The sequence below is a fragment of the Cyprinus carpio genome, chromosome A12, assembly GCF_018340385.1.
Source record: "Cyprinus carpio isolate SPL01 chromosome A12, ASM1834038v1, whole genome shotgun sequence".
Taxonomy (NCBI): Eukaryota; Metazoa; Chordata; class Actinopteri; order Cypriniformes; family Cyprinidae; genus Cyprinus; species Cyprinus carpio.
The window spans coordinates 5,149,030-5,173,098 of NC_056583.1; the positions used below are offsets into that span (position 1 = coordinate 5,149,030).

At 39.6% G+C, this 24,069-nt stretch overlaps 1 protein-coding gene across 14 annotated transcripts in view; it reads right to left on the reverse strand.

The window, feature by feature from the left end:
* Positions 1-1,153: 1,153 nt before the first annotated feature.
* Positions 1,154-24,069, reverse strand: part of LOC109056497 (ankyrin-3-like) — a 91,887-nt gene continuing 68,971 nt past the window's right edge. For 7 of the 14 annotated variants that reach the window (XM_042767234.1, XM_042767236.1, XM_042767235.1 and 4 more), the window contains 18 exons: positions 23,391-23,598; positions 21,667-21,763; positions 21,287-21,515; positions 20,987-21,112; positions 20,556-20,678; positions 20,106-20,132; positions 19,450-19,531; positions 11,261-18,349; positions 10,433-10,507; positions 9,980-10,111; positions 9,624-9,767; positions 6,644-7,313; positions 6,318-6,540; positions 4,876-4,962; positions 4,208-4,291; positions 3,950-4,087; positions 2,986-3,068; positions 1,154-2,411 (listed from right to left, as the gene is read on the reverse strand). In XM_042767234.1, coding sequence (XP_042623168.1) covers positions 3,003-3,068; positions 3,950-4,087; positions 4,208-4,291; positions 4,876-4,962; positions 6,318-6,540; positions 6,644-7,313; positions 9,624-9,767; positions 9,980-10,111; positions 10,433-10,507; positions 11,261-18,349; positions 19,450-19,531; positions 20,106-20,132; positions 20,556-20,678; positions 20,987-21,112; positions 21,287-21,515; positions 21,667-21,763; positions 23,391-23,598 — 9,600 coding nt within the window. In that variant the 3' untranslated portion in view covers positions 1,154-2,411; positions 2,986-3,002. Of the gene's footprint in view, positions 2,412-2,985; positions 3,069-3,949; positions 4,088-4,207; positions 4,292-4,875; positions 4,963-6,317; positions 6,541-6,643; positions 7,314-9,623; positions 9,768-9,979; positions 10,112-10,432; positions 10,508-11,256; positions 18,350-19,449; positions 19,532-20,105; positions 20,133-20,555; positions 20,679-20,986; positions 21,113-21,286; positions 21,516-21,666; positions 21,764-23,390; positions 23,599-24,069 lie in introns of those variants that run through there. The other 7 variants (XM_042767244.1, XM_042767245.1, XM_042767247.1 and 4 more) reach the window with 5 other exon arrangements.

Genomic DNA, 24,069 nt, shown 5'->3' on the forward strand with positions numbered 1-24,069 from the left:
GCCCAGTGTATCATCCCCCGAAATGTTTAAATTATTGTTTAGGCGTTTGATGAACCAAGTATATAATAAAATAAGTAGATAGAATATAAATAGAATAGAACCTGTTATTAATTTTTTTCTATAATAAATAAAATGAAAACAAGTAGATAGAAAAGAAATAGATTAGAGATGGTTAGTGTTAGAGGGTTTCTCTATAATTAAAAGAAAACAAGTAGATAAAATAGAAATAGAATAGAGAGTGCCAGTGTTTAGAGTTTAGCAACTGAATGCAGCTGTGCTCACCTTACATGTTCAGCTACTGTAGGTAATATGGGCTAGTTCTTCCAAAAATTGTCATTCAAGCTCAACATGTCGTTCCAAACTCATAAGACTTGTTTACGTTTGGAAGACAACTTCAAATATTTTTAACATTCTCTAATCATTTTTGTGCTTACATTTTAAGTCCACACAACCAAAATGTTTGCTTCAAAAAGTTCATAAAGAGACTATAAAAGTATTCCATCCAAGTGAACACAGTGGTTTGTTTGAAGAGACAATTGTTTTGTATGATGATTTTTTTTTTTTTTTGTATCATGATGAATTTAATTTAACCTTTAAGATATAAGAGCTCACAAATATGGAAAAAGGAAGCTCAAGTGTGCCTGTTTGAAGTATGACACAATATTAATTTCAGTCGAAGTACCTTCAAGGACTGCCTTTCTCTATATACTACAGAGGTCCATTCATAATTTGTGAATTATCTAAAGAAAACAAAACTAAATTTTTCACAAAGAAAAGGAAGAAAATTTGTTTTAAGACAATTAATAAGTGACATTGTATGGCAGCCAAGAACATTTTAACCACTCTTCCCAGTTTTGGCTACCTACTATAAAGGAAAAAAGTAAATAATAAAATATTATTTAAAGTATATTTACAGTACATTTCTACATACACATCAAAACAGGGCTACATTTATAGAATTAATAAAACCACTGTGACTGGATGGGTTGATTATTATTACTCCATTACACTGTGAAGAAAAGGTGCTTAATTCTAATGAAAATAGACTTGAATTCTTATGTTACTTCTGAATATGTCCTGGACTTGACTTTTTATCACGAGATTCCCGCAAAAACATTGTGATGCTTAATTTTGAACAAGAAAGAAAACACAGTGAGGATTTGAACACAATTTATTATGATCTTAAATAATTAATTTGATCATCCAGTGTATGTTTTTTTTTTTCCCATCATTTGTTACCATATCTATCATCCATGAATGCTTGGGTGATTTCTCAATGCACCAAAACCAAAGTAAAATTGCCCCCCAAACCACAGCAGCCTTGAAAAGTAGTAATAGTAGTAATACTAGAATGATTACAAATGACAGGCTGACAGAAAGACTTCTACATCTTAGATCCAATACACATGAGAACAGTTAAAAGTGCATCACGTCAATCAACATGACGCATACCAGTGAGCGTTCGGATTTCAGCTGTATCTGTAACTGCATAGGGAGCCCGGCGCTGGGTTGGGATGTAATGGGACACAGTGTATTTTAGTGAAGCTGAACAATGGTGTTGTGATACTGTCATCTTTCTTAAAAAAAAAACAAAAAAACAAAAAAAAAAAAACCTTAAGCATTAGCAAGACTGTGAGTGTATACATACAGAACATCATTTCCCCATCTCTTGTGTGTTATGCTGTTTAGAAAAATCAAAATAGAGTGAATCACATGCATGAAAATATTAGTACGCTGAATAAGTCTTTAAACAGAACTACAGCGGCTCCAATGCGTGTACAACTAAAAAACTGCAGTAGATTTGAAAGAAACATCAGTTGTTAAAATCAAGCTGGCTTTTTTTTTCCATTTACAAACATTTTTCTTGATAATAATTATACAAGTGCATGTGAAGTGCGTTCCCTTAAAACTGGAATCAGAATTGGTAGTTCATTCCTACACACTTGCCAGTGCATTAATAATTTTGTGAGCCACTTTCGAATTTATACAGTGTAAGTTATGTACATCAAGCTCCAACAGCATTATACACCCCGACATTATGTGTCCGAGAGGAAAAAAATGTAAGGCGAGTGTAAAAGGTGATTCGAATGAGTCCCTCCATTTCTGTCAATCTGCAGTAAGTTACATGGCCTCTTTGGTCACAGAAGTGCTTAGGCACTGCCGTGGAGCATCTCAGATCGGACACCCCAGTCGACTGAAACGTTGCACCAACAAAGTCCTCTCGATCATTAGCCATTCCGTGTTATTGACAGAAACCAGTTGTTTTTTCATGCTCATGCTAAATCAAAAGTCATCTGGCTGAAAACCATTTGTTGTATGAAAGCTGCAGACACATGATCCTCATCCCCTGACCTCCTGCACACTCCCAGTGATCCTTCTTGTAGGAAAATGGTTCTGAAACACTTTCAGATCTGAAATACAGTGACATAGAGGAATATATCAACTTATTTTATTCATGTAAGAACAAAGCGTAGCTTTGAAATTGATAAATAGTGGAGTCTAAAATTCTGAGAGCACACTGAAAATCTGGGATTCAAAATTGAATTTAAAACTGGAAATAAGCAGAGGCCAGGTCACTAGCCAGGTTATCTAGGTCACTAATTAAATCTAAGCCCCCCACCCCACACACAAAAAAAAAAAAAAAAAAAAAAAAAAAAAAAAAAAAAATATATATAGTTATAACTTGTCACTAAGCAAAACGTGTTGTGAAAGCCATTTGGACTTTAGATGTCCAGTCATTGTGCAGGTTCACAATGCAAGACCCAAATGACCCTTCAAAACATGTTGTCCTGGTCTGCACACAATAGCATGAGTTAAAGAACAATTGCATGGACTAGTTTGCTGAGCCTGCATGTCATCAGTGGGCTGCTTTTCAACTGAGCTGGAAAAAGCGCTGTTGCAAAGCACATTTCTCGGGTGACTACTGTGTTGATGGAGGACTACTTTATTGACTTCCACTAATCCTAGTTTTATGCCTGGACTTACCAAAACGAGCACAACTGTTACGATTGACCCATTTTTTCCCTTTGTCTTCCTTCCTTCTTTATGCCCTTCTCTCCTTCTCCAGCCTGAAACAACAAAAGCTTGAAGTTAGAGATGAGAGCCGTCATACTATCCCCTAAAGGGATATTATTCCCAATGCCCATCCATGGTAACACACGACAAATGCTATAAGAGAAAAAAAAAAATGAATTAGTGAGAGACCAATGTTCCCTCTATTTTTTTTTTCCCAAAACCTATTTTTATAGACCATTCAGACACATAAGCAGAAACACCACCTGTGCAGTCAGTTTTCTCAAAATTAATTTATTAGGAGTTTTTTTTTTATGTTAATTAAAAATTAACAAAATGAACAGTAAAAGCATGACAGTAAAGCAATGTAGATAACTTAGGTAGCATTTAGGCTATCTATCTAGCGTAGTTATATACAAGTTATGCATTACTGTGCTTTTTTTTGTGTTTGCATTTGTGAGGTAATTTAAGATTAACTAGGTTTGTTAAGATAACTTGTATAATCATGAGAAAAGTAAGTTATGCTCATGGGAAAACAAAACATTCTGAAGTAATTTTTCAGTATTATTTGTTGTAGGATGCAGCCTAAATTAAATCAGCATAGCATCAGTTCCATACTGAAAATCAATGGGCATGCGGATGGACTCCAGTTGTGACAGTTTAGCTTATTCAAGCTTATTTCCCCACACATTTTTTTTTTTTGAGTCTGCTTTCTGATCTGAATGTTTTTTTTTATTTTTGTTTGTTTGTTTTTTGTTGAGCAACAGTATGTGGCCACACAGCTAGAGGGAACACATATGTGTCCACAGATGTTAACTCCATTAATAAAGCCACTTCAAAGCAAAATCAGGAAACTTGGGTTAAATTTCGGATAAAACAGGCTGTTCTGAAATGTTCTGCACACTGCACTAGCATCAGCACCGCACACAAATCCAACCTCAGTGTGCTCTCTGAGGGGCCCGGGGCCCCCCTCTTCCTCCTGCTCGGCCCTATTGGCCTGCCGGGTATGCTTCCCACGCTTTCTCCTGCCTTTGTCCTCAACACCAGCTGTGCGACGCACCACTTTCCGGATGACCTAAGAGAAGGGGGCAAAGTCATGTCTAATGGTACTGGATTAGACCCACACGGGGGCAGAAGGGAAGAGAAAAGACTTGGTAAAATGAGGAGATGGTGATGGGGTGGGCATGGACATTACTTTTCTGGTGACTATGTTTCCATCTTCATCTGTGTACTGCTCCTCTGTTACAGTCTCAACAGGGATGTTTCTGGCCTGATCACCCTACACAGGTGGGATGCATGATGAAACATTACAGATCTTTTACTATGGTTTGCCGATGACAATAGATGGATGCGTTTAGTCATTCAAACAAACATACAAATTGGTCAATCCAACACTATAGGCCAACTGTCTTATACATCTTCCAAATGACATGCCAAAAACATATCTCTTTAAATTAATCCAGTAATAACTGACTTTTGAATTCTAATAATATACAGTGGTAGTGATGGGCCAGGTTATTTTTTTTTCTCTGTTTGTAAAATTTTGGTTCAATCAAAACAAAATCTGTGAAATCAAGACGCACAAAATGTATGAAACTTAATACTAACATGAAGTATTAGTAGTGATGCTAACCTTAGCAAGCATCTTTAATTAATCAAAGATAGGGGAAGCAGAAAAAAATACAGGAGAATAAAATTAAAAGATGAAAAACAGAAAAATACACTTCAAAAATCACAGCAACTTCATGAAAAGTGGCAGTGTGCTAATCACTTCATTCTCTCTTAGCACACAGACTAAAAGCACACGCAAAGTCTGTAGCACACAAACTGGCCCAAATCTACAAGATTACCAACTCATAGTACCTTCAGAATCACTCTCCGCCGATACACTCTGGTGGTGACAGTTTCTTCCTCATCAGAGCTGGATTCATTATCTCTACGAGCTTCCTGCTAGAGTCAGGTCAGCACATTACAGCAGTGCATGAGCCATCAAACTCATATGAAGTGTTTCAGACCTTCAACTAATGTTCTTCAAGTCACAAATCTTCACTACACTGATGGTGACCCGGAGTTTATAATGGTTATTATTTCTTTCAGTGGAGAATGTAATCATGTTTACATAAGCAGTTATAATCAATACAATGTTTTTTTTTTCTTTTTCTGTTTGTACACAAACAAAGTTAGGTAGCTTCAGTCGAGGTATACATGAAGCATTTCAAGCATAATCTAGTACTTCAAGGATTATGCATGCATTTATTTACATTTATGCATGCATTTAGCAGACGCTTTTTATCGACATTCAGGCTATACATTTTTATTTTTATCATTATGCGTGTTCCCTGGGAATTGAACCCACAACCTTTTGCGCTGCTAACGCAATGCTCTACCACAGGATTAAATTTAATACATGTCACATTCTTTTATTAAAATTCAATTTGATTATTGTTTATCTTTGTTGTAGCTTGAGACTTGAGAGACTGGTGAAGACATGATGGCATTTACAGTCAATTACTATAGGGCAAAAGTTTCAGTGCAATGAAACTGTCACAAAGGAAGAGCCCAAAAGACTTTCTGACTCCCTGGGCAGTGAACTTAGGCTACGTTTACACGAGAACAATGTAGTCAAAAAGTTTTTCCCTTGCGTTTTTAAAAAGTTTCACGTATACACGACAATGTTTTCAAAACGATTTGCGTTTACACATAACAGTCTGCGAAAACGGCCAAAAACGCTGTATTACGTATGCCAGGCCAGTAGTTGGCGCTGTCACCTTGTTAGTAAAAAATACCTGTAGGGAAGTGACGATTATATGTTGTATATGATGCGTCTCCGCTGTTGGTTGTAATATTAGTGAAGTAAATCCACTCTTTGCTGAAGAAGTGTTAGCAAACTCTTGAGCAGCAACAACAGTACCATGTACTCCGCCAATCGTTGTGTAACGTTATGTTTGCTCTCGCTTGCCTTTAAAATCGACATGTACTGCGCAGGTCTACATACCTAACACGTACTATGCACATGCATGGCATTTTCAAAAACTTGCACTTTGAAGCCTGTTTTAAAAAATATGTGTTTTCAGTCCCCAAAACGCCGCTGTCGTGTAAACGAACAGGCAAAACGCATAAAAAGCTTCCCGTTTTTGGCTGAAAACGTTGACGTGTAAACAGCCCCTTAGTTCTGAACAAGGGAGAAGATTGAGACACCCTGAGCTATGTGAGTACATACTTGGTTAAAAACTTGGTTTATCTTTCTAAGAAAATCTAAAAAGCATTGATGGTTATTTTTTAAGGTCTCTTGAAGAAAATTTTACCTGGACTATAGGCTCGGAAATGTCATCCTCCCTGTTGTTTGGTCCTCTGTCCTCTACAGCCTCCCTGCTCACTTCTTGTCCAGAGTCTTTCCTAGCTTTGCCCTTTGTTTTGCTGGAAGACTCACTGGCATCTGGTGACAAACAAGCTTCAGCTTGGAGCTTTTCATATTCCCCATTTTGCCTCTCAGTTTGCACTCCTGGTGTTGAGGACATTAGTTCTTGGCTGTGGAGGCATCGAAGTTTGAAATACATTAGTAGATTGATACCTAACCTGCTGAGCTTGCAGAATAAGAATACAGTATGTTGGTAGAGGTCACTGTTCTTACCCAGTATCCAGTCTGTGGTCAGAAGTTGCCATCTTCCCATTTGCACCTGATGTCTCACTTCGCAGACCTGAAATGGAAGACATGTCTTTTTCTGCCAGCTGCACTTCACAGAGTATCGCTTGCAGCCTCTCCTCAGTCATCTCCTCATCCTCTGAGCCTTCCTCCAACTTAATGTTCTCCAAGAGAGACTTTATTTTCTCTTGGGTCATCTCTTCATCTTCTTCGTCAAACCCAGACTTGCCACTCTCTCCAGGAGCTTCGCTGGCTGAGACACAAACGGGAAGATTAGGTTGGACTTCCTTCTGCTCTTTTACTGGACTTTTTGGGAAGACATCTGATTCTTTTGAGGTTCCCTCACTGTCACGCTGTTCCGAGGGCACTGCTATTTCTTTGCTGACACTTAAGTCATCTTCAGCTGGCCCATCTTCTTGGCTAACAGACTCCCGGCCTCCAATAGAGCTGTCCTCAGCCATGACGGTAGGTGGCTTGGTATCTGCAGACACTGAGCCACTAGTGGCTGGCAAGGACAGTTCACTGGGTCTAACAGGGGCACTAAAGGGGAAATTTAGCCTACTGTCATAGCCAAAGTAATCATCCTGGCGCAGAGGGGTAGGGGGTTCATAGGTCAGCTCTGAGGGACTCTTGAGCTCCAGCTCAATGCTGTGGTAACCTGAGTGATACAACACAGTGAGATGGAGGCGAACACCACTTGTGCACAATGCCACAGCAACAGATGTAATGACAGAGGCCTTTGAAAATGTCATGGAGTATCATATTAGGGTGGCATTCTGAACTGAATGAGCCCTCACATTATGACTTATAAGGAGTTTTCTGGGTTATTTGCAGAAGATAGAATTGTCTCACCTTAAAAATTAGTTACAATTAATAACCATTTTCACTGAATCTTAAAGGTGCTCTATGTAGGATTGACACAGAGTGGTTGGACTAGGTATTGCAGTCCAAATTCAAAATATTGGAGAGGGTTTTTTTCACCCTGCCCCTCCTCCTCAGACTTGACACATGCAGGTTGCCAGATTGACTACACCAACAGGAATGAACACACATGACGATGAATGAAATGAAATATGCTGTGTTTTCCACCAACTGGCAACCCGGGGTGCCGAAATACAATTGGGTAAACTGGCAGTGGGCGGGTTTCACAAACCAAAACAGAGACCGACATTCGCACATTTTCAAAGGAGAATAACTGACTGTAGCATTGTTTTTCAGATAAACACTTATGTTAACTTAGCATGTTTCTTAAATATCTGCAAACATGTTATGGTATTTTTATGCTTTAATAGAGTCAAAAACTTACATCCAGCACCTCTAAATGCTTTAGCAAAAATACAAGCTGAGGAAACTGAGGAATAGGCATTTTCTGTGGTAGTTGAAAGGTTAACACAGATGATTGACAGCATAAGTTAACCCAGAATACTCCATTACGAATACTGTATACCATTAAGGTATGCAGCATATATTATAATTAGTATGGTTATAGATATCTGAGTGTAGTTCACCATGTAATGTTCAAAGGCAGGTTATTGCAACACTAAATATAAAGTTCAGGAACAGCGGGGTCCTGACGTAAATGGAGGAAGATGGTTGATGATGAGGAGGAAAAGGAAACAGACTGAAACTGTTTGGTCAGCACTTTAGGGATAGGAGATACAAATGATGTAGATGATGTAGGGGCAGTAGAAACTGTCATGGACACCAGGTTACAGAAAAATGAAGACAAGATATTGATCATACTGTGTTAGTAACATGAGACTTATCAGGATGATGTTGCTATATGAAGATAAGAATGCAGTGTTAATGACAGAGCGAGTTTTCATAGCATGAGTGTAGAGCTGTAGCAAGAGCTAGCACTGATTTATCCACCACAGGGAGAGCAACTATCTATATACAGTACTGCCCCACTGTGCTTTGAAATGAGGAAAAAGTGTTGCTATGAAAGAAGTTGGTAGGCAGTGGAGAAGCAGCTGGTCTGGATTTGCAGCAGAAGCACTCTATCAGGAAGGTTCAGAGGATTGTGGGATAGTGGAGGATCAGGCAGCTTGACAGCAAGCAGACATTCCATAGTAGCCAGAGCCATGCTATTGATTTTGCTTCCAAGCTACTGAATTACCGTTAGCACTACACAGAGAGAAACATTAAGCCAATCATGCTGTAAAAGCAGGTTGGATACTATTATTATGTTTTCATGTATGATTATCTGAGAAAGAATCAGAAAAGAATCAGTATAGTGAGAAAACAGAGTAAAGCACTATTGCCATTGCTGATAGCTACAGTAGTTGGTATACTTTGGAGAAGATACTTTATATACACATAAACATAATATTTATCTAAATACGTTATGAACCAAATCTTAAACCCATCAGATTCAGCACAGGAGTAGAATATAAAGCCTTGACAGATATTCTAATAGAGCACAAAAGAGAGCACCCACTTTTTTATGGCCTATTTTTTTGTAGGAATTTGGCAATTAAATAATATTTCTACAAAAGCATGTATCATCAGTTAACAACCTCAAAGGTGTGAAAGGTTTATAGATAATCGTTGGTGAAAACTAAGGGGTTTTTAAACTTATGGATCCCAACTGTTGCTCCATATAAATTTATTGTAATTCTCACTATTATTAAGATGGGGTTAAGTTTTGCTTCAACATTAGCTTATATCATGTACCACATAGATGCATGCTTTAATGCTTTCATACAAACATACAATCATAATAATTCAATATTTATGATCACACTGATCCCTGACTGGTCTAACACCAGGCTGGGAAATAGCAGTGTTGATAACTGGCGGATCTAATTGATTAGAAAAAATTAAGATTTAAACTTAAACTTGCGTTTAAGTTGATAGTAGGTTAGAATTTAGAGCAATAAGTGTTTTGCCGTGATGGTTCTATGAATCTACAGATTTGTGAGAGACATAGAAAAGTAGAGTCCAGGTAGATGGGGCTAAACTTTACCATCAGCCTGCTCCTGGGAAACTGCGCTATCATCTGCAAAACTTCTTGTGCCTGTAATGTTACCATAGTCAAATATTGGCCCTTCCAGCAATGTCACAATATCCAACCGATTGATCTTAGTCAGGACAGCGGTTAAGGCATCCGCTAAAAGGAAAAAAGAAAAGATTTTCATGGTTGCACATATTAGCTGAACAGCAAATTATGCCTTTAAATTATAAATAACATTATTTCTCTTATAATGGGTGAGAATATGATTTGGATACAGAAGTCTGTCCCAGCCAAAACCCCACCCACCTTTCTCCTCTTCATATGATTTACCCTTATTCAGAAAATTTGTAGTCCATAGGCACACTTACTTGTAGCGTTTTTACCATCTCGGCTAACCCATTTCTTTAAAAGCATGAAACTCTGAGCTGTCAGTGAGTTTGGGTTTTCCACACGGATTTGATTTATCTCATCAACCGAAAATTCCATTTCCCTGGCCAGCTCTGCAATACATTAAAAATAGATTAACGAGTCTTCTGTCTTTACCACTCCCCCGTACACATGTGCGCAGTACTGCAGTGACTGCAGATGGCACACCCTAGTGATCACAGCAGCAACCGATGCTTTGAGAAACAACAACAAATAAGGTGAAGCCATACGTGCACGACAATAGTAACACTAAAAAGTAGCATTTAGGGGTAAAAATGTGACATTATTTTCACAGATTACATTACATACGTAATTACAGAGATATAAACATATGGGGTGTATTTGTGCTAAGGTGTAATGCAACACTTAGTCCTCTAGGTGGTGTCATTTCTTACCAGTCCAACTCAGGCCAAGATGATCCGCCACAATAGCCATACGTGCATCTGTTCTTTCACAGGGGCTCTGAGGGCCTGAGAGCAGAGGATGGAAAGTCGTGAAACTCTTAAAAACGTAATATTCAGAGAGGTTAGAAAAGTAATAACATAATACCATAATTATAAATAAAAACTACCCCTTTCTGATCAAGTAAAGATAATTAAAGAATTGGGGGAGATTTTTGCATACTTTTGCCTCAATAAATTGTGTCCATATCAAAATAATAGGTTAGGGTACATTGATCAGAAAAGAGTTGCTTTTTTGTTTTGTTATAGTCCATTAACTTGGTTTTAAAATGTTAGATTTGTGAAGAATGCATATAACCAGTCTAATTGGAAAAGTTTAAAACCTGTCAGTATAATCTTACCAGAAACACAACAAATAAATCACAAAAAAAGACACGATTCAAATGTCTCTACAGCTACAGCAGAGGGTCAAATGTGAATTCATAGTATCAAATGAAACTGAACATGCAGCATCTTTGGTGCTGTGCTAGGACTGTGTGTTTGTGTGGGCTCACGAGATCTACAGGCTTCCTTAGCACCTTACAAGAACTAGGAACCAATAAACATAGCCAGGAACCCACTCACACTAGCATGCTACAGTAAAACTGACTATCCATAGAAAGAGATCTGAAAACAGGTTTACAGACCAGTACACAAGTACACAAAGAGAGAAAATGACAAATGACAGATGACATCTACAGTCAGGTCACACCACAGGCAATCACAACTAATCACAACACGGCTCATGCAACTAAGATCATACAAGTGGAAAGTTTTACAAACTAGGCTTGATCTCCACGCCGGGGGCCACTTGAGGCCCAGCACCCTGACTGCCTTCACCTCCATCAGTCCTCCTACTCCACTTCCTCCTGTCTCTGCCGGACTGCTCAACCTGTGATCTCACGTCTCTAGCAGACCTGGATGTACTGGAGGGTTGCGACGCTTCTGATAAAGATGTGTTCCTTGATGTGCTGCTTTCTTCATCCTTATCATATGCCTGCATCTTTTTCTCTTCACTGGAAAGGCAGTCCACTTGCTTTACTGCACTACTAGGTTTTGAACTATTAGAACTTTTGCCAACCTCACATAGGGGCTTCTGGACACATTTAGTGCCTGATCTACTCAATGGACCAGTTTTTGATCTTTTGTTGGTGGTTAACGTTTTGGTTGGCTGTGCTTTACCTTTCTGTTTGGCTATTGTGGTGGTCCTACATTTCTCCACTGGTGAGGAACTAACATCTTTGATCTTCATCATTGGGATTCTAGATTTAGGCTTCCCATCTGGGAATGGATCTAATCGATTCCTGGCTACTAGTCTTAACGTTTGAATTAGTCTCGAAGATGTTAGATTTTTTTTACACCCCAGTGGTGGATGAGATGCTCTCACTGGCAACCTAGACTTTGGTGGCTTTCTTGTAATGTCTTTGCATTTGGAGATTACATCATTATTCTCTGTACTGCCATCCCTGAAAGTACCAGTGTCCTTTCTGACTGAATCTTCACACGGGTTTATTACTTGATCTGAGCAAAGATCAGACATTAACAGCTGTTTGGTTTGCTTGCCACTTTGTAGCAAGCAATGTGTTCCAGCATTTAAGGCCTCAAGATTAGCGTTATTACTGTGGTTTCTGGAATTATTGGAAGTTGTCTGGAGGTATGTTTGTGGCTCTGTCCTCGACGAGTCTGTCCTTTGATTGTATTTGCTTGTTCTATAGGTTTCTGGTCCTACTTGATGTGCAGTCTCTGGTGTTTGACCTTGAGAACTATCCGAGTCTACACAAACAAAATCTCTCCTCTCAATGTTGGAAGATTTGGGTCCTATTTTAATAGAAGAACATAAAGAACTGACTTCTGAATAGGGGGGAGGCTCCATGTCATGAGATGTGTCAGAGTGGTCAGTGCATATCTGAATGATATTGTATGATATAACCGTGTTGTCCTCCATCTTAACTTGTGCTCTCTCAACTATCTGTGCATTTGAGGTGACTACATTTGGTTTTCTGACCCCATCCCCTATCCTCCCTCCAAATGTATGCTCACCGATCTGGAAAAACTGCAGCCTCTCTTCAACAAAATCCCTCTTGCTCATGTCAATCGCACCACTGCGGGTCATCTCAAACATCTTCCCTTCGTGGAAGGGGAAAGGGTTTGGCTCGCTAGTTGGTGTGCTTTCATCAGTTGGGGTTCTTGCAGGAGTTGTGTCAGGGGTTGTTGCTGTAGACTTGTCATCTACTGCTAGCCCAAACGGCTTGGGCTCATCATCTTTAATTCTAGCGTCCACTACTTCATCTTCTCCTCCCTTGCTTGACCAAGGATCAAAGCCTTTTGTTGCAACAGTTTTAAAAGGAGTATTAAACTCCTCATCTAGCTTGTAACTAAAGTAAGTGTCTGACAATCCTTGATCAGATTGTTTTTCATCCTTTTCATTGTCCTTTCCATTCTTTTGGTTTGAGGGATCAGTCTTAGCTTTGGTCTTTTTACAATCCTCAGCTGGCGATTCTTCATGAATTACTTCAAGTTTACTTTGGCAACGGTCACTTGGTCTAGATATGTTATCTGATGCCCAAAGATCCTTTCTGTTTTCATTGGAAAATCCAAATGGTTTGCCTGTAGGTTCACTTAAACCGTCATCCTCATCTTGAAGTTCATATCCATCAAGAGAGTCAATCTCAGTGGCATCAGTGTCATGAGAGAACTCTGCAGTTGTCGCTAATGAGCAATCTGTGATGGACTGGTCATTGCCATTTTGTTCATAATCATAATCGTCCACTTTTCCATTACCATTTTCCTCTGGTTCTTTATCAATCCCATTCTTGTCATGTTTTCTTGATGGGATTTTCTTCAAATCTTTGTCCTCATCAATCTTAAAAGTATATTTCTTTATTGGAATAGGTTTAAAGACAGATTCCTCCTCACTTGAATCGCTATCATTAGCTCCTGGGGGCACAGGAGATGGAGGCTGGACTCTTATTATAGGTTCAGCAAGAAGATGTTTGTCATGCTCCTCTTGGAGATTTACTTCCATCAATTCAGTCTCAGCCTCTGAGGAAGGAGTCGACCCTTTTTTCTCAGGCTGTGAGGAATCAGAATCCAAGGGTGGTGGAGGAGGAAACTCGATATATGCAACTCTTTTGTCTTTTGTCTCCTGGCCAGTTTTGTGTTCACCATTGGCTCCTTTTTCTGGTCCAGATTCTTTCAAAGGAATAGCTTTGCCTTGTTCACTATCTTCTGACTCCTCTGAAACCTCAGCTATTGGGCTTGCAATACCTGGCATAAATGCAATAAATGGTTCAGGGGTTTTCGAGGTGAGATCATAGCTGACCTCTTCTGAGCTTGGTGTCTCTGGAGTTATAGGACTTTTGCCAGAGCTGTCGACAAAAGAGAGCTGTTCTAAAGTGTCATCATCTGGGCTGCCTTGAGGAGATGTGGGCTGTTTCTGTTTAACTGCATAAATTGTTCGACTTTCTGAGCTAGCCATCTTTTTGATTGTTCCATTGGTTCCTCCTCCTCCCATATCTTTGTCAGACTGTTTCCCCACTTGAACACTTACATAGACTGGTAAAGTTTTAAGCCCTCTAAAGCTTTCTCTTGTTGTAACTGTGGATATTTTATCGACTGAACTAGTGTCACTTTGATCACTTGTTGTTCTACTTTCAGCAGAGACTTCTTCAGAGTTCTTTGTTGCACCTTCCTCTCTCTGTATCTCTGAACGCCCATGAACCCTTGGTTTGGTCAGGGTAGGTATGTGCGATGGGCTTTTTTCAGATAATTTAGTTAATGTGTCTTGATTTGCCTTCTTTGACTGATTATTGTCTGGGGAACCAGGTGATGTTCTCACAGGAATATGAGATTCTGTCTTTTTCTTAAGGGTCTTTATCTGAAAGTCATTCCTATTGATATTATCCTTAGACAAGGAAGCTGTTTTAACAGTGTCATTTTTAATATCACCTTTTAAATACTGCTGCTCTTTAATATCATTAATTGCACTATGCCTGTCTGCAATATTTCCATCTTTTAAATCTTGAGAGCTCACTTGCGTTCTATCAAACTCTTGATCTTTCATTTTCTCAAAAACTGAGTCTCTTTTTACAACAGTATCTGATGTGCTAGATTTTTCAGGTAAACATTTTTCACCCAGTTGTTTTGAGACAATGGTACTACTGCTACTGTGAGGGGTTACTTTACTTTTATCAGTTTCTGTTAGTTTTCTAGGAGGTGGGTGTCCTTCATCTGTGGAATCGGCTTTTGAGGGTTTTGAACCAGCGAAAATGTCATATACTGGTAATTTACTTTCTGGTAGTTTTTTAACTGGTTGTTTTGGCTGTGTTAGAAGCACATTCTGATCCTGTTTCTGCGCTTCTATTTCAAACTTTTGTCGAACAGAACTCACTCTCGAAGTCTTAACTGGGACTGGGGGGCCTGCATCACCTGTCTTTGCCTGCTTAGGATCTTGGTGCTGTTTTGGCTTGTCCTCACAGAACTGTGACAGCACATGCCTCTCGGGACTGTTTGGCAGACTTGCACTTTTCCTTTCGTTTGTACTGCCAAACATCTTCTGTCTGCCTTTGTCCCATTCCTCAGCTGCACTCTTTTGGTTTTTCTCAGGGCTGCTGCACGTTGAGCTTGGCCCTGACCATGTCTCTCGTGATAATCTTGTTGGTTTCTTTTTCTCAGGGGACTTGAGCTCATCATTTAACTTTTCAGTTTTGTCCCTAAAAAACTGGGAAACCTCACTAAGTTTCTCCTCTGCTTCTTTAATGGTCCGATCTACTCTATCTTCATATATGAGTTTCTCTCTATTCCTGTCCTGCCTATCCTGGGTGAATCTCATCCAGACTGCATGTTTAGGGCTACCGGGTTCTGTGGTATAATGTAATACTGTAACTTTGTCATATTGCTCATCTTGTGGGGGATATTTACCTGATTTCTCTGTTGCATCCCTTGCTGACTTTAATTTGGACTCCTTCCTGGGGCCAGCTACTGTTTCTCCATATACGCCTTCTGCCTCATGTACCTCAGTGGCTATGCTATGTGCCTGGTCTGCCACTGAGTCCTCAGTATCAGAATGTGATATGTCTAATTTTTCTGAGAGCAACATTTTCTCAGCAAACCTGTATGACTCCCCTCTCAACTCTGATAGCTCATCATCATGATACTCAATAGAATGCTGGCTTAGAAGTTTTAAAGCTTTATATGTCTCATCTGCAGTAAGCTGAGATGAACTGGGACGAGACTCTTCCTCTTGAGAAACAGGTGTATTGACTCTGGATGTGTCCAAGAAGAATGGCAGTGATTCCTCAGCAGTAAGTTCCTCTTCATCTTGAAGAACCTCATAATCACCATCAACCCTATCAACAAGTTCCTTGAGACCTCGGTCACTCTTGCATATAAACTCTGGATGCCTTTTAGTCTCTCTGATTATAACTTCTGTCGGGTCAGTTGTGTTGCCCTTTTCTATGTGTACCTCAATAATTCTTTCGACTTGGGTTTTTTTGTCTTTTTCGAGGAACCTTGGGGATAATTCATCTCCTTTAATGGTATCTTGGCTAGCTTTGTGCTCAAATAAACTGGCTAATTCTTTGGAAGGGTGTCTTCCAGACTGAAAAGCTTTCATTATGTCTCGGACTGACATTGTTTCTTCAATCTTGTCGGAGCCAGCATCTTTCAGTTGAGGTTTGTGGTAGACCATTCGAGTTGTAGTGGTGATATGAGTTTCTTCTTTGACGCATGACAGTTCCTCAGAGCTGACTTTCATCTGCAAGGCCTTTACCTTGTCTTTGACTGAGGTAACTGCTGGCTCAGGCTCAACTGGAGGCTTCAAAGCTGCTGCCTCATCCATTAGTGGCTCACAGACCTCCTCAGGATGTTCATAGCTCCTGATGACGTGAAGAACCTCAGTTCTGGTTTCTGTTATGACAGGGGGAATAGGCACATCTGTGAAGGGGGGGTTGGGCCCTGTGCTCTCTGCACTTTGAGGAGCTGATGGGGTCTTTTCACTTCTGGTTTCAAAACCACTATCTGAGAGTGGACTCTTATCTTGTTCATGGGAAAAGTCATCAGGAGATTCCAGGATAGCATCTGTGCCACTATAGGAGTCTGCTAATTTACTCAAGTCTTTCTCTGAGGGAGAGGTCCGCATACCTGTGGGTGGCATTTTGAGCTTGTGCTCCGGTTTCATGGTACGCTTCTGTTTTTCCTCCCCTTCCTTCTTTATTTCATCATATCTGCTCTTTACATCAGCTATTTTTGAAAGGGAACTGGCACCAAGATCATTCATTAAGTAATCAACTACTTTAGCTAAATTGAGATCTTTGTCCGGCACTGATTGTGGTCCAACAGGAAAGGCTGGTTCAAATGTTTGCATGGAATGCAGGGCACTCTGTCGTGCCTCCTCAATTTCATTTTTGGAGAACTCTTCCCATTCATCCTCTGAGGCCCTGTTTTTACTTGAGCTTTTGGCCTCACTCAGGACATCTTTTGTGAGAATTTCACTAACTTTGACAAGGTCCTCTTTAACTTTCTCAACCAAACCGAAAGGCTCTTCATCCTCCATTTTGGACTCTTTAGAAACATGTGAGTGGAAGCTTTTGGCTGCAGTTGAGGAGTCAGTTTGTAAGATTGCAGTCATTCTCATCAGATCTTCCTTCATATCTGCCACATCCTTAAGAATCTCTTGACTGGATGTCAATGTTGGTGCGGCAGCTGCTTTGAGGACTGTTGGGGAAATAAAAAGTGAGGGCTTTGAGGGTTTAATTCGTGATGTAGAGGACTGTGTTTGGGTGTGTGGCTGAGGTGTGATTGTTATTTTTTCTGGGAGTTTCTCCTCCTGGGGTTCAGGGAGCACATTGACCACGGAGAATACTGGAACAGACGTGGAAATGGACGATACTGATGTGGTGGTAGTGGCTGGTGATCTAAGGGTATCGTAAATAGAACTTGATAAATTTGATCTTAAAGGTGAAGATACAGATTTTAGCGCACTATAGTTTGACATTGAGCCAGCAGTAAGTGATTTCTCAGCCTCACTGAAGGCTGCACCAACACTGGCCGTAGCTGCTTGCGTTGTGGCCTGTATCCGTTCTTGTAAGCTGTAAGCCCCTCCTGTAAACAGACGGGAAGATGCAGAGGAGGATGAGGGGTATTTTACTGGTGAAATGGATCCATTTAACAGGACTGTTTCAGTACTGGATATTGCAGGCTTAGCTGATGAAGAAAGCGATGACAGAATTGTGCCCCTAGCTGTATCTGTGGTCGTTTTAATAGAGGACAAGCTTGTAATGTTTCGAAGTGGAGAGGACGCTGCTATACTTGTGGGGGCCAGGGTGGATTTGAATGATAAAGACGTGTATGTATGTGTGGTTGACTTTATAGAATCAGCTTGCGTCACTGTGGGGAAAGTTCTTTCTAGCATGGATCCAGGTGATGAAGTCAAGTTAGCTCTTGAGGACAATGAAGCAGTGAGCCCCTTAATGGACACCGGATCTGTGCCAATTTTACCCGGCGAAGATATGAGACTGGGGGAAATTTGAACTTGGTTTTGGGGTTGTTGAACCACAGTCTTTATTGGAGATGACATAGATTTGTATGTTCTAATGGGTGATGCTATATCGCTGACTGATTTTGCAGGAGAAGCATTCGATGTTCCAAGGGTGGACTTGATTGGAGACACAGAGGAAATGGACCACGCAGACTTCAGTGGCGAAGCAGATGGCGTGTTGGAAGGTGAACTGGAGAGGGAACCCAGTCCACATTTTGTTTGCCCAGGGATGGTAATAGGAGCAGTCGACCATGCCTGGTAAGATCTTGTTGAAAAGACAGGTTTGTGAGCGTAACCAGCAGGCAGTGTTCTTGTTGTACTTCGTTCGACTGTTTCTTTAAACAGACAAATGAAAATCCAACATAAAGTCAACAAAAAATGATGGAGAAACAGAGAGACCAGAAGGAAAAAATTGGTCAGTGGTGATTGTCTTTTAAGAAGTAGAGCAGCAGTTTTATGATGTGAAATGGAACTGAAGATGAGGATGGTGCCAAAATAAAGATGATCCAAAGAGATTCATGGCCCACGAAGGGTTCACAAAACAAAAATTAAAGTGCACACACGCAAAAGTATGACAAAAATGATGAACCACAAAACGTAAAATGGCAAGACAAATGCACAGGACCAGAGCAAAACAATTTCACTTTTGACTTTTGATGTGCTAAATTTTCCTCTGACTGACTACCTTCATTTACTACAGTGCCTTTTATCTGTTTGGTTTAGAGAAAAAAAAAAAAAAACGGTTCCTTCCCCATTTTGTGTATTTTGACAAAAACAGACGACTCCAAAACAAAAAGCATCCTTGTTCCTATGCTACAGCAAAGCACATTATGACAAATGCAGGCTAAATAGCTACAATGTAAAGTTCATAATATCACTCACATCATGCAGATCTGAGTAACCTTAGTGACAGGCAATTCAGTGCAAACCGTGAAAGCACCAGAGAGAATCTACCTGTGAGTCTTCATGCATTTCCGTCAAAAATGCATTAAATAATTATGCACAATCACAAAGCCAAAAGGAGCAAGACTTGTTGTAAACAGGAATTAAATAAAGGAAATGATTTTTTACTTTGATGCCATAGTGCATAAAGTTCGCATTAATAAGTCACTCAAAGTAAAATGTTATGAATGTTACAAAATATTATTCTTGCTAGTGTGGGTAAAAAAGAACAAATAGGGTAAACAATTTCCCATAAGCACAGGGCAAGCATGGCACACCAACTGAAATACCAAATTTCACATGCAAACTTAACTTTAAAAAACAAAAACAGAAAACAAGCATGTGGACTCGGTTCATGTATGGTAAAAATGTGCAGATAAAACAATGTTAATATATCATAGATGGTCACAGTAAGTCACATGTTAGCTTTAATCACTCCCAAGAATTTGGTTCTCAATATAAGTCCATACATTAGTGAAAACATCACACTCACTCGTTCCAGGCTCGGTCAGATAGCTGTATCGCTTACGTAAGGCTAGAGATGCAAAGGTATGACGTCGTTCTGGCTTTTCACTCTGTAACAACAACAGAAAGAATCCTATCAGTTCTCCCTTTATCAACCCTGGTTAAAGTTCAGCTATCTCCCTTATTGTTCTTTTCTTTCTGAAAAAACATTATGACTATAATGAAGGAACTATGATTTGGAAGGTTTTTATAATTTTCTTTATATCACTGTTCTCTTTAAATTGGGTTGGCCTATATAGTCTCTATTCACATCAAAGGAAATCAATGCTACATTGATTTCCTTTAATTCTTTCTAAAGGCCATGAAACAAAAACAATAACTACGACTGACTGGGTCAGTGAGATCATAGGTTCCGATGACCAGTACTTTGTTACACAATATAAACATAATATTTTTTATCCTATAAATTAAATTTTAATATGCTTTGATATGATCCAGTTAAGTTTGACAGCCTAGGCAACAGTCCTTGGTGCATGGATGAGTAAAAAAAATCAGCTTGGAGAAAGTTGCAGCAGCATGCAGTATATGTATGTGTACCCAAATTAAAGCTGTCTTAGACGAACAAATAACCCAGAGCTAAAGCAACTAGCACACCGCATGAAAATGAGGGGAAAGCACTATTACCTCTTCCTCAGGATCTGAATCCACATCCTTGGTTCCCAAGATGCATTGCAGAAACAGAGGGGATAACGTAATGAAGAGCAAGGGGAAAGAAACATCAGGATGTGAAAAAGGCGATTGAGAGCAGACAAAGTAAAAGTTACCGCAAAGCCACAGTGAAGGAACATAAAGGGGTAAAAAAGAAAATAAAAATAAAGCACAGAGCCACAACCACAGAAGCTGTTGAAATAAGCACAAGCCTGTGCAACTTCAGCCAAAGCAAGATCCAAATCAAAAGTGTGATTTGGGTCAGCCACAACAACAACAACAACTTGAAAGAAGCTTGAAACAGATAAAAGACACACTCAGGCAGTTTGAGCCAAGTTTGACCCTTCATGACTAGGAACACTGCTCTATCTTTCCTGAGTATGAAGATGGCATGATATGACGCAGATGATCATAGTTCAGCCTTACCTTCTTGAGTCCTGGCAGTGTGATGTTTAAATTACAGATAGCAATCTGAGCCAGACCCTTGGAAGTTTTGGGCTCTGTGAGGAAGGACAAGCGGCCACATGGCTCTTGGCTGCTGTCTCTGACCTGCAGATGACAAACAAATGTTACTGGTAACAATTTAGTCTTCCCAGAATTTGCTGGATCATAGCTTGTAAAAAACGAAAGAGCAGTCCATCTGATTTAAATCAGTAGAAGGTTTCAGTTAGAAAATACACAAGAATGCTAAAGTGACAAGTCACAACGTGTGAAGAGCTACATGTTTTTTCCGAGGGTCTAACAGAAATTTATGCTGATTTTAATAACAAAACAATATGGCAGGCAGAATGTATTACTAATGTGTCCAATTGTCAAGAAAATGTGGAAATCGTTGGAAGAAAAAAAAAATGATCTACCTTCACACAGAATGGGAGTCTGTTTTCTTTGAAAGCATAGAAGTTAAAAACCAGCTGCTGTCCGGTTTTGGTAAGAGGGGCCAAATTGCCATAGCAGTCCACATAGATGGGCTTCCCCTCCAGCACCTTTAAAACAGCCAGAGTGTCATGCAAACCACATTTTATAAAAATGATAATGTCCACAAATCCTAGTAATATCTCATAAAATAAATAATTAGCATGGAATGTTATACAGTACATCAGAATCTAGTGATAACAGCAACATTTGAAAAAATGAAATAACTAAAACGGATAATGCACCTCAATGTCTTTGCTTCTGGCCACCTCCTCAAAGTTCTCCTGCTGTTCCAGGGTTTTGTCCACTTTATCGTCTGTCATACAGAAGCACCGCAGGCTGGACTCCACAGGGTCATTCATTTTAGCAAACACTACAAACTTGGCCATGTAGGGCACACAGATGAGCTCCCTGTAGAGCTGGGTGGCCAAACCTACAGTCTCTGGGATCTGATGGCAGTCTGCAAGCCAAAACCTGGACACAAATTTAACAGTCACAAAGCTGAAAATGTGAGATTTTGATAATACACCATATTATTTTCTAGAATTAGATTGGATATATTGAAAATGGACTAAAACAGGTAGGAAGATTTTATGAGAGAAAGGGTCATAAGTTGTTCTTGTACCTGGCAGACACGTTTGTGGTGAAGGACACACAGTCATTCAAAAAAGTGAGAGGTGTAGTGCCAGTGATGTCCTCCCACTGAGCCGGTGATGTGCCACCTGTCACAAAATGCTTTATTAAAATAATGTTAACATTTTCTGAAAATGTGAAAATGTTACTGCTTTTGCCAGTGTAAAATTCACCTCCTCAATGAGACAAATAGAAATTCAATGGCCGACCAGCGATCAATATGTTTTGTGCAGGTATGTTTCATGTACCATAATTTCACAAAGCTAAATTCAGACCATTTTGTTTTCATTTTAAATCTACAATAACTGCAGTATGACAATTACTCCAGGGCCAGATTATCCAATGGGCATTGTGGTACATCTTTTTTCTGAGTGTTTTTAAACTAAGGCTATGTTTACACAACAACGATGTAGTCAAAAATGGATAAGTTTTTCCCTTGAGTTTTAAAAAGTTTCACATATACATGACAACGGTTTCAAAACAATTTGCGTTTACACATATCCGCGAAAATGGCCAAAAATGCTGTATTACGTATTCCAGGCCAGTAGTTGGCGCTGTCACCTTGTTAGTAAACAGCATCTGTAGGGAAGTGACAATTATATGTTGTAAATGATGCGTCTCTGCTGTTGGCTGTAATATTGGTGAAGTAAATCCAGACTTTGCTGAAGAAGTGTTAGCAAAATCTTGAGCAGCAACAACAGAACCATGTACTACGTCATTGTTGCGTAATGTTATGTTTGTTCACGCTTGCCTTTAAAATCGACACGTACTGCGCATGTCTACATACCTAACACGTACTATGCACGTGGATGTCTTCACTGTTTTCAAAGATTACTGTTTTGGGTGTTTACACGGAAATGATAACGGTGGCGTTTTCAAAAACTTGCACTTTGAAAACGTTTTCAAAAATATTTGTTTCCAGTCCTCAAAACGCTGTTGTCACGTAAACGAACAGGCAAAACGCATAAAAAGTTTCCCGTTTTCAGCTGAAAACGTTGTCGTGTAAATGGCCCCTAAGTGCAAAAAGAGTGCTTGTTGGCAAACGCTATTTACATAATACACTAAAGACGCATTCAATACAATATATTCAGTGGTGTAGGCAGTAGAGAGTAAGACTCTCAGAACTGGCTTTTGATGCGATCGACCCGGGTTCAAATCCGCCTTTTGCCGAGCCATATATAATGATTTACATGTTATTATTGCATCCTGTTAATGTACAAAATACTAAAGTGCAAACAGTATCTGCCAATATAAAGTATAGATAGCATAATTTTTATTTACATGTATTGCAAAGACTGCTGCTGGTCCAAGCATTGTTGCAATCATGTGATGTAAATCCTGTATGATGGAGAACATCTACAGGTGTTGATATTTTCCTTATGACCTGTCAGTATAAATCCTGTATAAGCTAGAGGTGTTTCCAACAAATAGTACCCTATAATTCAAAAACTTGTGTGAGCATGTGCACATGTGTGTGTGCGCGCATGTGTGTGTGTGTGTGTGGGGGGGTGCCCGACAAGACCCAGGGATCTCTTAATTCTTAAACCAGGCCAGTATAAAGTTTTAAGAATTGTTCTAATTCTATGAGAGATGTACAAACCACAACTTTAATGATACAGAGGAACAATATTGTTGGAATCACTTTCAGAAATTTTTTTCCCAGCTGATGAGTGATAAAACTTTAAAAAGCTTTACAAGTCTACAAGTCAATCCTACCAGTTATACTGCAAAGCAGGCGCAGGCTTGGTGTTGGGTCTCCTTTGTAGCCATTCACCGCACCATCTCCAGAGAGCGGAGGCAAGGGTATGGTCATGGTAATGGGCTTATGGAACTTCCTCCTGCGAGGCTCCACTGTCACTATAGGGCTGAAGGTGGCCCGATTTCCTATGATCTTCTTCACAGTTTCATCCGGCACAGGCTGGGACTGTTAAGAGAAGCAAGAACATTTAAGTGAAACATCTACACAAAGAGCTTCACTAACCGCTAGCATCAGCAAATGGGAAAATCATGCATGCTTTCCAAATAATCCCTAATATATCCTGGCCTAAACTCACACCACTGGTCGAGATAGTGTTGTTAAGATTCAGAGTCAGAGTGTTAAGACCCGTTCACACCAAGAACAAAAACTATAAACAACTATATTAGCATACACACCAGCAGATATCGTTTCTCTGTGCCTTTATCATTATAGCTGTGGAGTGGACTATATAAACTATATCTTTACCGTTATCTTTATAGTTATCATCCTTGGTGTCAACAGGCCTTGAGACTTTTCAAAGAAATCAACATACTTGTTATTGTAATGATACAACATACAACATACTTGTATACTTGTAATGGCTTATAGTACACTTTAAAAAAAATAAAGGTTCCAAATGGGGTTTTTCACAGCGAT